The 15,844-nt window shown below is 49.0% G+C and overlaps 1 protein-coding gene across 2 annotated transcripts in view; it reads left to right on the top strand.

The window, feature by feature from the left end:
- The window catches only part of SLC30A9 (solute carrier family 30 member 9), a 783,215-nt gene that overhangs the window by 627,325 nt on the left and 140,046 nt on the right, over positions 1–15,844 (top strand). For both annotated transcript variants that reach the window (XM_086962700.1, XM_086962699.1), the window contains exon 16: positions 3,428–3,557. In XM_086962700.1, coding sequence (XP_086818826.1) covers positions 3,428–3,557 — 130 coding nt within the window. The remainder of the gene's footprint in view (positions 1–3,427; positions 3,558–15,844) is intronic.

The raw sequence follows: 15,844 nt of genomic DNA, 5'->3' as shown, positions 1-15,844 counted from the left end.
TCACTAACGCCCGTTTGCGAGCCGCAGCAGCTGAAGAGCGTAAGAAAAATCATCGTGCTGCTGCCACCGAGCGCTCGCAAACCAATGATCATCGCACGCTTGCGGGCCACAAAGTGTTTGATTACCCCCGAGATCATTGCATCGCACGTTTGCGGGCTTGTCGAAGGCTCGCTAACCTCAGATCATCGCATCACGACATCGCAGAGCGGGCGCCGCACGTCTGCCATTTTCATCGCATTGCACCCGGATCGTCGCTCCATCGCAGGGCGCCATTTTCTTGCATCGGAACAGGATCGCATACGCAACTGGATCAGCGCATCATCCACCCTTGTGGCAAGGATTCAACGCATTGCTGGCCTAGTGTGAAGAAGTCTGTTGCTTTGTCCCGCACGCACCCGCAGACCGGCACATCATCCTCCCTTGCGGCAACGATTCAACGCATCGCCGGCCTAGCGTGGGGAAAATCATCGTTACAGCTCGTTTGCGACATTTTGCTTGTTTTGCTTTGAACTGAACCCCTATTTGAAAACCTTGAACTCTTTTTCCAGCTTTTCAAGAGTACCCCCCCCCCCCCCCCTTTTCAGTATTGTGGCTTTTTACCGTTATTGGTCTTGTGCTAAGTCTATATATATATATAAAGATACTTGTTTTTTATAACTACTTGTGTGGTGTCCCTTTGTAGTGTCCTTCACTGTGTTACTGTGTATCATCATAAATGCTTTACACACTGCCTCTGAGATTAGCCTAGCTGAAGTTAAGAGATTTATAGAGCGCTCGGTCACCGTGCGGTTTCATGGCGCTGGGGACGTGGACCTGAAGAAAGATGCGGGGGACAGCTTAAGAAGAGAAAGCTTGAGAGAAAAGGAAAGTCTTTAAGGCTTTACGAAAGTCCAGGGTGGTGGAGTCCTTGTGTGGTGTCCCTTTGTAGTGTCCTTCACTGTGTTACTGTGTATGATCATAAATGCTTTACTCACTGCCTCTGAGATTAGCCTAGCTGCTCGTGCTACGTTACCACAGGGTTGAGCAGGGGTTATCAAAGGGTGTAGCCCCCTTATCTGACTTAGGAAGAAGGGTCCCTACTTGGACTGTGGCCAACCACTGCCACTAGAGATCCCCATTTCTAACAGGTGGGGGCAGAGATCAGAGGCCTCTGGTGTCCAGCGGGCTCCACATCAACCTTCTTGAGCTCTGAGCAATTCGTCTTGCACTGATGGCATTCCTTCCTTCTGTCAAAGGAAGAGATGGGCATGTGTTCACGGACAACACCACCGCCATTTGGTACTGCAACAAACCTGGCGGGGTGAGGTCGTGTGCCCTATGTCAAGAGGCTCTTCGCATTTGGACATGGCTGGAACATCAGGGCATTTCCCTGGTGGGTCAACACCCGGTACGTTTCCTGAACACCAGGGCAAACAAACTCAGCCGCTGGTGCATGATGGATCACGAATGGCGTCTTCTCTCGGAGGTGGCGCTAAGTCTCTTTCAGCAATGAGGAGAGCCTTGGTTAGATCTATTCGCCACTGAAGAGAACACGCAATGTCAGCAGTTCTGTTCGTTGGAGTTTCCAAGGCAACACTTTTCGTTGCGATTGAAACTGCTGCCTCCTGTACGCCTTTCCGCCTGTACCACTTCTACCCAGAGTGATGAAAAGTTCAAGCGTGACAGGACTCAAGCAATTCTTGTGGCCTGGGAATGAAGAGTCTGGTACCCCGAGCTTTTGAGCATGGCCATCGATCTTCCGATCAGACTGTCCAGCAGCAGGGAACGGTCCTCCACCCAAACCTATCCAGCATCCACCTCCTTGTGTTGAAATTGAGCAGCTACAGTTGACCGCTTTTGACCTTCCCCGTGAAGTCTGTAATGTCATCTTGCCAGCCAGGCATCCCTCCACTAAAACGTTATACGCCTGTAGATGGAACAAACACTTGTGACATGGTGCACAGCAAAAGCTGCTGATCCCCTTTCTGCCCCTCTTTCAGAGGTTTTCCTCTTTATTCTTTTTTTGGCCCAGCAGGTCCCTGCTCTGGGCACTCTGAAAGGCTATCTTTCGCCCATTTCGGCCATTCTTCGCCTTCCTGATCAGCCTTCTCTTTTCAAGTCCCCTATTGTTAAGATATCTGAAGGGCATTACTCCTCTTTTTCCTCCTACCCCTTTCGTAATACCCCAGTAGGTCATGAATCTTGTCCTCACTTATCTTATGTGTGCTCACTATGAGCAACTACATAATGGTCCTCTACATCTCCTTACTTTGGAAACTGCTTTATCGCTTGCCATCACCTCTGCTCGCAGGGTGAGTGAGCTTCAGACCTGATCTTCCAAACCTCCTGTTTTTGCTGTTTAACTGGACAAAGTAGTCCTCCATACTAGGCCCTCTTTTTTGCTCACAGTCGTTACCTCTTTCCACATAGGTCAGACCATCACATTGCCTACCCTCTTCCCGCCTCCGCACCCTTTCCAAATAGATGAGGAGAAACACCACGGTCTAGACCCAAAAGGGGCGCTGTCTTTCTGCCTTGGCCGCACTAAAGATTTCCTGGTGGACAATCAACTCTTTGTGGGTTATGTGGGCGTCAAGAAAGGTTGGGCAGTTCACAAACGTACTATCTCTCGATGGGTTGTCCTATGCATTGAGATCTGCTGTTCTTTGGCTGAAAAGAAATCTCCAGTAGGACTACGTGCCCACTCTACCAGGGCAACGGCTGTCACTACTGCTTTGGGTCGTGTAGTTCCCTTACTTGACATCTGCCAGGCAGCCACGTGAGCATCCTTGCATATGTTTACTCGGCATTACTGCCTGGACAGCCAAGTCCGGAGAGATGGCTTTTTCAGCCTTTCTGTTCTCCAGGACTTCCTGGTGTGAACTTAGTTTGCAGACCAACCTCTGGGGTTGGTATTGCTGGGGTATCTATTCTAAGGTACGGAATATATAACTAATAGTCTTCAATAACGATGTATATGTAAGAGACTTATATTAGTCATAGATTCCTTACCTCCCCACCCATCCTCCCCGTTCTGCGAACTGACTTCTATGGATAGGGACTCCCCTGCAGGGCCCTAGTTTTGTGCACCAGTGGTCAGTGTCTTGCATGGCTCTGCGCTTCTGGCGTTGAAAGTCGCGTCAGAACTGACATCAGCGTGCAGGGGCGGCTTCTAAGTAGACACCGCAACATCATACCGGCGACCTCGACTACGATGCAGAGTCGAAAGACAGCACCTACCGACGCGCCGGGGTACTGTTAAGAAATAATGTCTCCGTATCCAGTCTGATGCCTATGGGTAATTCTAAGGTAAGAAATCTATAATGAATACATGTTTCTTACAAATACATTGTTACCGAAGGTAAGTAACTTGTTCTTTGAAACAATATAGTTATTAATACCACAGATATTGTACACCTAATTCTTATTGTCCGCCTGTCACTTTTAGGGCTATTCATGATGTGAAAGCTACAGACTTGGGACTGAACAAAGTACGATTCAAGGCAGAAGTGGATTTTGATGGACGAGTTGTTACACGTTCCTATTTGGAAAAGCAAGACATTGAACAGATGTTAAATGTAAGTCACTAATCACAAACTATTTGAAAACTCAAACCTTCTGCCTGGCAACCTTTTATGACGTTTGGAAATAATGTGCAATACATGGTATAAGAAACTGCTAGTCTGCTTGAGATGGAGTAAGGCGTGCATAAGCTCTCAAAGTCTCTGTCTCTGCCATGATGCTCCTACACCTTTCATTGTTTAATTGCTATTTTCATTGCTAGGTATTAAAAATTGCAACAACCATTATGTTTAAGTTTGAAATGTACCAACGGTTATACCATTCATTGCAAGTATAATGTGTTGTGATTACACAGAGAGATAGAGGGTAAAACTACTAGCACGTCCTTCAAATGTAATCACAAATTCACAACGAAGTGCTTGAATGTTCAAAAGGCTTAAAGAGGTAATTGTTTCCTAGGTGACATCCGGAACTACAGGATCAAAAATAGATTTTTGAGAGGACACCTCACCCACACCTTCTCATGGCATGCTTCATCTTCTGCAACCTCCCGCGTGTAAGATAGTACTACTCCAAAAGACTCAACAAACCTTAGGAGTACTTCAATATTTTTTCTTACTGGACAGTCGCAGAAGTCCAGATAATAGATATTATCAGTCACCCAGTGTATGTGATGAAACCAACATGCGTGGTCTGAGGGTAAAAATTGGTGGTTTGCCTATCCACTTCTGATTACCAATATGTCCGAATTATATACCTTATTCTATTTTACTGTCTTCTTCAGGGCTGAAGAATTCGCTGCCAAAATCTTTCATACTTGACATGCAAAAAGTGTGTATATGAGGAATAGGAGACTCATACTGGTTTACTGGGCTTCGATAATAAACCTGTAGGTTGGAACAATATATAAGAAATCAATTTTCTAAGGAATTCATAATGACCATATCGATTATCCATTCACTGCAATGTGTATCCCGATGTACCAATTCTCAGTATGCTAATGTGCACTGCAAAATTCTAAAAAGGGTGTGTGGTTCTTGTGTGTGCACATGAACTGTTAGACAAAAACTGTGTATTCACATGCAAGTGTACCTGATACTATCAAGTAAGCAAGTGGGAGACTTAACTATTTTGGGGACATACTAGATCTTTATGGTTGAACCAGAGGGACATCTTTTCTATAGTTACACAGTAGATATATGTTCGAGGCATGAGGGCTGCTGAATTCATATCTGTGCATAGATCGCCGCCTAGTGTTGGGTCCGGATGATTGCACATTGTTGTCCTGGAAGAGTCTTCGAAGTATCACCAGATAGGTGGCTCCTCCCCTGGACTACAGTGCGCATGGGCATCCTCTCCATCCCCAAATAGTTTTTTTCCGCCATTGGGTTCGGATGTCTAATCTTAACTCCAGTTAAATAACTTATACTCTTTCGATTTCTAAGGCCAAAAGGCCTTCTTAGCGTCGGTATTGTATCGTTCGGTGCCAAGGCCCTTTCGGTTCTTCGATCGGCGTCGAAAGAAGATTCTCTCGACTACACAGGCCCCGACTACATCGACGATGGAAAGGACGCCGTTTAAGCGGTGCCCCGTTTGTAATTCGAAATATTCGAACTTAGATGTACACCCTGTGTGCAATACCTGTTTGTCCCCATACCACGACGAGTCCAAATGTTTCGCCTGCTCCAGGTTCCGCTCGAAGAAAACTATCAAACTTCGACGCGCGGCGAGGCAGTCGGCCCAGCGGTCAACCCCAGCACCTGAAAACATCTACGATGCCGGGGACGATGAACTCATCCAAGACGATGAAGAGGTTGAAGACGACGCTCCCGAGGAGATGTCGGAACCGGCGTCGGAACACGACTCCAACTTCGAGGTGGACGACCCAGATGAGGACTTCGCCCACGACACGAACGTCGTCGAGGTAGGGGACGACGATCAGGCCCTCGCGGCCGTTGATGACGACTCCGGTGGAGAACCGAGTCCGCCCACTGGGCCTACCATTGCCAATCAGCCCACTCCGGCTCCGGTCGAGGCATCGCCAAAAGGCCTTAGCCAAGATCCATCCTCGAGGTCTACAGCCCCGCGTCATGGCCAGGCTACGACCCTTTCGAAGGAGCCATCGGTCGATTCTGCAAAATCGAAACCGAAACGGACTGAGCCAAAATCGAAACCGAAACTGCTCAAGATGGTGGTCGGTTCGACGTCGAAGACCTCCTCGAAGGCTGTCGACGCCGAAGATTCCTGTCGGCGCCAAAGCTGGGCCTTCGAAGCAGGGCACAGTCAACAAGAGCTTCGCCTCGACGGCCTCGGCGCCCGCGTCATCGGCAAAAGATGGCGGGAAGGGCAAGGAGCCTACGCTGAAAAAGGACTTGCAGCCGCCCCTCTCGGGTCTCAAGGCTGGGCTGGCTAAAAGGGTCGAAGCCACTGCCAAGGACGCCCCGACTTTGTCGTTGACGCCCAAGGATGGAGGCGCACCGCGCCGGGAGCTCGATTCGACGCGGTCCAGTGAGAGGCCTATTCAGGCGTCGAAGAAAACCGGAACAGGCGCTTCGGGATCGAAGCACGCGGCCTCGACGCCGCTTAAGTTTGGCCTTCCGCCCACAGCCCGTCCGAAGCAACTACAAGTGTCCACTGACACAGTGTCCTCCCAGGCACGGCTCGTCTATCAGGAACCTTCTTATGACGACCAGGCAAAAATGTATATTGACTCGGAGTCAGGCAAGCTTACCGTCCTCAAACGGAAGCTTGCGCCTGACCGTCCCTTGGAGGGTTACAAAATTCCCCTACAAACAAAAGAGGGTCTCCACCACCTCTCCGGTCCTTGTGGAACAGGACTACTCACATGTTCACTCTCCTACACAGAGTGAGGAGGACATAAATGCGGACTTTAGTCAAATGGGTTTCTCCTATAATACTGACACTGATCAAGAGGTCTCCAATCAATGGTCTGGAGCAGGAGATCAAGGCGATGACCCTGATGACCCACACTCCGCTCCAGACTCTCAGTCCTACGTCGTGAAACCTTCACCAACTGAGGACACTACTGCGTTCAATGCCTTGCTAGAGCGTGCTGCCCTCAACCATGACGTCGAGATGCATGCTGAGCCAGTGGAAGAGGACTTCTTGTTTGATACCTTCTCCATTTCTGAACGTACCACCAAGACTTTGCCTATGCTGAAAGGAGTCCTCAAGCATGCCCCTGCCATTTTCAAGGAGCCTACTAAAGCCAGGGTTATCAATCCCCGGATCGACAAAAAATATAGGCCTGCTCCAGTGGACCCAACCTACATCAAAGGCCAGCTCCCATTGGACTCCCTTGTGGTGGCTAATGCGCGCAAACGTGCTAATTCTCAATCCACTGGTGACGCTCCCCCTCCGGACAAAGAGTCAAAGATCTTTGAGGCATCTGGGAAGCGGGTGGCGGCGCAGGCCGCTAACATTTGGAGAATAGCCAATACACAGGCCCTGTTGGCTAGGTACGACAGGGCGCACTACGACACCCTAGAACAATTGATGCAGCACATGCCTGACATGTACAGAGAGGCAGCTGAGATGGTTATTCAAGAGGGTAAACAAGTCTCCAATGCGTCCATCAAATGCGCACTGGATGTAGCAGACACTGCAGCGAGGGCAGTCAATACTAGCGTGATGCTTCGCCGCCATGCATTGCTGCGCATCTCAGGGTTTAAAGCCGAGGTCCAAACAACTCTCCTCAATCAGCCGGTTAATCCGGACTTCCTGTTTGGCCCCGAAGTTGACACTACACTTGAGAAGATGAAGAAAGACACTGAGACCGTGAAATCCATGGGGGCTCTCCAGTCACAGCAGTTTCGGGGCAATTCCTTTCGTCGCTCCGGTAACAGGGGAGCAACAAGAGGACAGGCTCAACAGCATTCGCAGTACGCCAAGGGCAACACGCAATCTACATACAATAAGAACACCAGAGGTGGTTACCGTGGGAACAATGCCAAAGGGAGAGGCCGCGGCAATAACAACGCCAGGTCCTCCACTCCCAACAAACAGTGACTTCATGTCACTGCCCCCCGACCATCTAACACCCGTCGGGGGGAGACTCCAACAATTCCTGCCACTCTGGAACAACATCACAACAGACAGGTGGGTGAGACAACTTATCCGTTACGGCTATTGTCTAGAGCTAACCTCCACCCCCCCTAACATACCCCCAAGAAACCGTCCTATGTCCGCAGAGCACTCGCTCTTATTGCAGCAAGAAGTACTCTCCATGCTGCAAAAAGGAGCCATAGAACTCGTGCCTGCCGACGAAAGGGGTGCAGGGGTTTATTCCCTGTACTTCTTGATTCCAAAAAAGGACGGGTCCCTCAGGCCCATTCTAGACCTCAGACCCCTCAACCAGTACATCCTTTCAGAGCATTTTCACATGCTAACTTTACAAGAAGTCCTGCCACTGCTCCGTCAGGGCGACTTCCTGGCCACCCTGGACCTCAAGGATGCGTATTTCCACATTCCCATTCACCCAAGTCACAAAAAGTATCTCAGGTTCACCATCAACGGTCAGCATTACCAATTCAAAGTTCTGCCGTTCGGGGTCACTACTGCTCCCAGAGTTTTCACCAAGTGCTTAGCGACTGCGGCAGCACACCTTCGCAGAGAAGGTGTTCACGTGTACCCCTACCTGGACGACTGGCTCGTGCAGGCCAAATCTGCCGAGCAGTGCGGCCAAGACATGTCACGAACTATTCATCTCCTTCACAGTCTGGGCTTCTCTCTCAACTATGCAAAGTCTCACCTGCAGCCTTCACATGTCCAGCAGTACCTAGGGGCGACAATAAACAGTCAGCCACGGCGCAGCCCAACACGGCCAGGGTCAACAGCATGCAAGCGCTCATCCGGAGGTTCCAGCCTCAGCGGTCCCTTCCTGCGCAAGTTTTCATGCAACTGATCGGCATGATGGCATCCTGCATATTCATTGTCCCGCACGCGAGGCTGCACATGCGACCCCTTCAAGAATGCTTAGCCCGTCAGTGGAATCAGGCTCATGGTCGTCTACAGGACCTAGTGTTGGTGACCGGTCGGGCTTACAACTCTCTGCATTGGTGGAACCCACAAAACCTTTGCAGGGGCCGACCGTTCCAAGAGCCTGTCCCACAAATAGTACTAACGACGGACGCATCTCTCCAGGGTTGGGGAGCGCATGTCCTCCACCACACAGTGCAGGGACTATGGACTGCACAACAGCAACGGATGCATATCAATGTGTTGGAACTCATGGCAATCTTCATGGCACTGAAGGCGTTCAAGCTACACCTGTGCAGCAAGGTCGTGTTAGTCCGGACGGACAACATGACCGCCATGTATTACATCCAGAAGCAGGGAGGCACGCACTCCCCGCAGCTGTCTCACCTAGCTCAGAGCATATGGAAGTGGGCCATTCAGCGGAACATCTTCCTCTTGGCGGAGCATCTCCCGGGTGTCGACAACCAGATGGCGGACCTGCTCAGCAGGCACAGTCATCAAATGCACGAGTGGGAGATCCACCCGTCTGTTCTCCGCCCGTACTTCCAACAGTGGGGTCATCCGGACATCGACCTCTTCGCCACAAGCGAGAACGCAAAATGCCCAAACTTCGCCGCCAGGTTCTCACACCCGCAGTCTCAGGGCAATGCCATATGGATGAACTGGTCAGGCAGATTTGCGTACGCTTTTCCGCCAGCCCCCCTCATACCTCTGGTGGCGCGCAAACTGCGACAACACTCAATGACACTCATCCTGGTTGCTCCAACATGGGCACGGCAGGCTTGGCACACCACGTTCCTGGAACTTTCAGTGGTGCCTCACCAGCGGCTGCGCCTCACTCCCAACCTCCTCATGCAGAGCCATGGCGACATTCAGCACCCAGATCCCAATCAGTTGAACCTTGCGATTTGGCTCCTGAGGTCATAGAGTTTGGGTACCTTAATTTACCTCCAGAATGCATGCACATCATCAAGGAGGCAAGACGACCGACTACCAGGGCCTGCTATGCAGCCAAATGGAAGCGGTTCGTTATTTACTGCTCCAAAAACAACATTGATCCGTTGGTCGCGTCTACACAAAACATCATCTGTTACTTATTGCATCTGTACCAATGCAACCTGGCGTACAGTTCCATCAGGATCCATCTGGCGGCCATAGCCGCTTACCTACAGAACAGGCAGCACCTTTCAGTTTTCAGGGTACCAGCCATTAAAGCCTTCCTAGAAGGACTTAAAAGGGTGATCCCTCCTAGACACCCCCCTTCACCTGTCTGGAACTTAAATGTCGTTCTCACTCGACTCATGGGGCCGCCCTTTGAGCCGCTCCATTCCTGTGAAATACAGTTCCTCACCTGGAAGGTGGCCTTCCTAGTAGCTATTACATCGCTGCGAAGGGTCAGTGAACTGCAAGCTCTCACGATTCAGGAACCTTACCTGCAAATTCATGCAAATAGAGTGGTGCTTCGCACCAACCCTAAATTCCTGCCAAAGGTGGTTTTGCAGTTCCACCTTAACCAAAATATAGAACTGCCAGTTTTCTTCCCTAATCCAGATTCGGTGGCAGACAGAGCACTGCACACCTTAGATGTCAGAAGAGCTCTCCTGTATTACATTGACAGGACAAAAGACTTTCGGAAGACTAAACAACTCTTCATTGCATTCTCTCCACAACATAAAGGCAACCCTATCTCAAAGTCAGGTATAGCCAGGTGGATTGTTAAATGTATCCAGATCTGTTATCAAAAAGCTAAGCGCACATTAACAGTTCCCCCAAGAGCGCATTCCACACACAAGTTAGGGGCTTCCATGGCGTTCCTAGGTAATATTCCTCTAGAGGACATATGTAGAGCAGCCACATGGACCACCATACATACATTTACCAAACACTACTGCGTAGATGTACACTCCAAACAGCAAGCTGCTGTAGGTCAGGCTGTTCTCAGAACTCTCTTTCAGACTGCTGCAGCTGGCACGGGCACCCGCCAGTAAGGAGGGGACTGCTATTTATTCTATGCACAGATATGAATTCAGCAGCCCTCATGCCTCGAACGGAATATGCTACTTACCAGTATGCATCTGTTCTTGGCATGAAGGGCTGCTGACATTCATATCGCCCACCCTCCTCCCCGGTGCCTGTCGCAGCTGCAGCTCTCAGAAGCATTTTCAGGCATGGTCATCATTTTCAATATTACACTCCATCTCTGCCACAATGGCGAAAAACAATCTGGGGATGGAGAGGATGCCCATGCGCACTGTAGTCCAGGGGAGGAGCCACCTATCTCGTGATACTTCGAAGACTCTTCCAGGACAACAATGTGCAATCATCCGGACCCAACACTAGGCGGCGATCTATGCACAGATATGAATGTCAGCAGCTCTTCATGCCAAGAACAGATGCATACTGGTAAGTAGCATATTCCAACAAGACACTCACAGTAATAATAATCATGCCCAAACACATGGGTGTCCAAGTGGGCCTCCAAATTTAAAAGGTTCACAGAATTGAGTCTTCAATCCAAGGAAAACGACAATGATATGACCCATAAAGAAATATCATTTGTGATCTATTATTCCGAAGAACTCAGTTGCTGCTGTTTTAGGTTGATTAAATAAAAAATAAAATGGCATCTTATTAAAAAACTGATCTACAACTAACAAATAGTAGAGGGTATACTTGTGACACCAACTAACATACGAAAATCATGGAAACAGACTAGGACAACAAAGATTTCTTTCCACTTAATGTCATAGGATATTGTCTGAGCTCATCTTGGCCGGTCACAAAGTATTATACAGAAGTGCAAGTTGGGCGATTGAAGGAGGGTTGCTCGTTTAATCCATTACCATTAGTGGAGAAGATAGAAAAGGCTTACTTTGTCAAGGGGTAAACTTTACTATTTGCACCATTTAAGCCACCGTCTGCTGTACTATGACTAGCCGGAAATACTGAATGCTAACTTTTCAGAGATTTCCCATGGGGAATGGTATCTGTGCCTGCCTTGGCTAGGACTGTTTGGTAATGGAGTTCTATTTACCCAGCTTATCCCCTGCAACGCAGGAAGGAAATGTGTGCATGCGTGTTCTCTACCCACGTCCAAACGTGATGTACGCTGTGTTGCTATGGCGCAGTGATCGTTATGCTGGGAAATATAGTCCTTGTAAAAAAAAAATAAAGCAAACTTCTTAAAAAAAATAAAGCAAGTTGCATCCATTACAATATTAGGCAATTGAGTTTTTTTTTCTTTTTTATTCTGCTTAGCCACAGCATATAGAGTTATATGGCTGGAAATGCATGCATGCAACATTGCATATACAAGATACTGGAAAATGCGATGTGTTTCAATATCTCAAGCGACCAACGCCTGAAATATAGGGATGGGAATTGATCATTAATAAGAGCAAACTACTTCCAAAAATATATAAATTCACGTTTATTCTGTATAAAGGAGCTTTCTCAATATTTCCAGTATTCGATTCAGCTTGTTCCATGACCATCCACTCGAAATTACTCTCTGAATGATCCTTCTTCAAAAAATGTTGCATCAGTTTGGCAGTGGTCTTCTTGCATCTGATGGGGCTCCTGTGCTCATTAATTCTGATCTTCACCTTTTGTGTTGTCATCCCTATGTATCTAAGTCCACACGAGCATTTGATCATATAGACCATTGGCGGTATTGAAGTTTATAAAGTGCTTCCGGACACATGGAGTGTGCATCACTAGGGCGAGTTACTTCGTCCTTTTGTGTATCTACAAACATTGCAGTTCCCATAGAGTGAATGTTCCAGGTTCCTCGACTTCTGAATTTCTCCAGGTGCCAGACTGGATTTGGAAACTTTTCAACAATTCCCTTGCACATCGACTGGTGGTATTGTGCGGCTCCATGTTGGATCTGTCCACTCCGGATGTGATGTCAGGGGTCCCATATATACTCGATCTCTGTGCGATGACGACAATTTCTTTCTTTCTGCGCCTTCTGATGTGGATCTGGAGCTAAGTGGTGCTGCCTTCTGACAGACCCCTTCCCCTTGTACAATGGGCCTGATAGGGATTGACACCCACAAAGTTTGCTTCTGCTGCCTTGGCACTTCTCAGTACTCAGAGTAGTGTCCTTGCTGTGCCACGATGAATCACAAAGCCATCTTTAACAATGAAGCCAAATTAACCATTGCTGAACTCCGAAAAAGAAGCGAACCCAGTCGAGGGTGAGAACACGCTCTCGTTCCCAAGGCTTCTTGCATGTGCATTCCAAATCAGAGTAGCAGAGCTCAGTTAATTCGAACAGATACCATAAAAAGCCGAAACACGGGTCTCCGTCGCCCTGCCACTCATACCATTCAAAGTCACGCTATTGACCCGGGAACCTCCTGGCCATGGAGCCTTTCCATTGAACAGACTCCAGCAGTGTTCTTGCTTCCAATTCTTCTTGAGCGATCAGCAACAGCGGTTAAATGCTGCCAGCACAGAGAGGCTGTGAAGATAGTATCTTGTACACCGCCAGGTCCTGCAGGAGTACTTCCTGACCCCAAGAATCCGAGGTGGCTGCTGGTCGATCACATCAGCAGATAAGTCCCTGACACTGACTATGCCACTCGACCTCTGTCCGAGGTCAGCCCCTTCCTTGAGCATGACACCAGTGGCTCCAGCCATGGCGCACCATCTGCTGTCGCACTCTGCACAGCAACCAACTTCACCCACCCTAGCTTAAATGTCGGTACCGAAGTCGGACACAGATCCGATTATGTAGTCGGATACCAAAGCTTAGTCCCTACCCTCTGGACCACGACCGTATGCCATTTCAAACTCTAGCTTATCTCCCAAATATGATGACGATGATGGTGACTATGGAGATGGCACATATGAGGAGAGAACCCTATACAAGGCCCTTCAGAATGCTAATAGTTTGGACACCTCACCAGATATTGGATTATCTTCCCATACCAGGCCATGTCTACAGAAGACTCCTCCTTCTCCATAGTGAACGGGAGGACGACAAAGTTTCCTAGACACCAATCTCCCTCTGCAGGTACAAAATACAAATGCCCTAACTGAAGCTCTGAACCTGGCCCAGACCAACCAAGCTGTTGCCTTTTAACAAGGCCCTTATTGATGTCCTGTTGGGCTTCTTGGCAAAACTAGGATCAGTCCCGCTTGATGAGGCAAGTGGCAAGACAGCATAGGCTTGCCCTTTGGTACCTGGATTTTCTCCTCCAGCACCTCACCCCAGACCGCTTAGTGGTACAGGTGTCCACCAGCTGCCAAGACCCCAATTCCCTCCCTACGACCAAGCATGAATGAGAATCCAAATAAATTGAAACACTTGCTAAATGCATGTTTTTAAGTGCCTGTCTTGTAATTAGGTCTGTCAGCATCTCATGCCTCCTGGGTCGGTACTAACGCACATTGTGACGGGGTGTGGGACATGTTGCCAGCTGTCTCAGAAGACATCAGACCTACAGTGTCTTATCTCTGATGGACAAGACTCAGTAGAGTTCACAGTAGCTTCAGGTCTGGACACTACTGACTACCTGGGTAGGCTAATTGGAACTAGCATTGTTCTATGGCTCTACACATTGATTTGTTCCAACGGGATTCCCTGTGACGTCGCGTAGTCCTTAATACACATACACTTTGATAGCAATAGGCTGTTTGCAGTGAAGGGTGACTTGACCATGGAGAGATTTAAAGAGAGCCAGGCCGCCACCCTCTCCTAAGGCCTAGCTCATTCTGCTCAATGGTTTCCCCCCACCTCAGTGCCCCTTTAAAGGCTTCAGTACGAGTTTCCTTCAGAGACAATGGTGTATGACCTCAGCAGCAACAAGCCTCCTAATGTCTTTGAGGTTGAGGCCGGGGCATGCTCATAGTGTCCAGGCCCCCAGGGGAAACACACTACCCAACTGCATCCCTGTAGCTACCTCAAAACCACTTTCATTTTACCTTTGTGACACACGATCTCCCAGTGTGAGGTTGGGCCACCTTTTCCTCCCCGGATGGCGGAGCAACACGTCAGACCAATGGGTGCTCCAGATCGTGTACTCCCTGCCTTTTCTATCCTATCCCAGTGCATGCCACCCACACCACAATACCTCCTGGAGGCCACTTGCCCATACTCCATGGAGAAGTTTGGACTAATGACCAAAGGAGCCGTAGAGAGGGTGAGGTGTCCGATCTGGGCGGGTTGCTACTCCTATTATTTTCTGCTGCTGAAAAAGTATGTTGGCCTCGTCCTATCCTGGTCAATCGCCCTCCGAACTTCCTCTAGCAGGTTTAAAATAGTCGCCCTGGCTTAAGTCTTGCCAGCCCTGGGTCCAGTAGGCTGGATGGTAGCCCTGAACTTGCAGCACACATCCCCGTTCTACAGGCATTGCCTATTGTTTCGGGTAGGCCACAAGCACTTTCAGCTCTCTGTGCTCACATTTGACCTTACCAGTCCACCTTGGTGTTCATCAAGGTGATGGTGGTGGTCGCAGCCCATCTGTGGAGGTTGAGAACACCAGTCTTCCCATACCTGGATAACTGGCTACTAAAGGCAGGCTCGCCTCAAGCAGTAGAAGGCCACATCCATATGATGACCAGCTTATTGGCATCATTTAGCTCCCCATCAACATTCCAAAGTCCCACTTGACTCCTTCACAGTGGCTTCTTTTAATCAGAGCCCTCATGGATGTGGAGCTTTTTCAAGCCATCCCCCCGCCTCATCAAGTCCAGGACATTGAAGCTATGGTCCTGATGTTTCAATCTTTGACCTGGGTCTCAGTGAGAGTGGCTTCAGGCTTCTGGGCCTCCTACATCCTGCTTGCGGACCACACCAGGTAGCATATGCTGGCTCTGTTGTGGGGTTGAAAGTCTCAGTGAGCTCAGAACCAAGGCAAAATATCACTTTTCATCTAGGTGTTGGAGTGAGCTGCGAAAGACCTGCATTGGTGGAAGCTTGACCGTGATTGGACCAGCAACAGACCCCTCACCCTAAGAGCTCATGGTCTTGACAGATGCATTGTTGCTAGGTTGGTGAGGTCATCTGGGAGAGGTAGAGTACAGAGAACTCTGGTACATGGCGGTAAGTTGCCTCCATATCAACTTGTTGGAGCTACAAGTGATTCACTGGTCACGATAAGGCATTCCTCCCAACAATCAATGGGGTGCGGGTGCAGATTCTCACGGACAATATGACTTGGATGTGGTATTGCAGAAAGCAGAGTAGCATGGATTCTGAACCAGGAAGCTCTGCGTCTCTGGAAACGACTGACTGCTCTGGGCAACAACCTGACTGCACAGAACCTGTCAGGATCTTTAAACACCAGGACTGACAAACTTAGACAATGTTCACAAATAGTAGTGTGCACAAATG

Source organism: Lissotriton vulgaris, chromosome 3_1, assembly GCF_964263255.1.
Source record: "Lissotriton vulgaris chromosome 3_1, aLisVul1.2, whole genome shotgun sequence".
Lineage (NCBI taxonomy): Eukaryota > Metazoa > Chordata > Amphibia > Caudata > Salamandridae > Lissotriton > Lissotriton vulgaris.
This window is presented reverse-complemented; position numbering and strand designations above follow the sequence as displayed.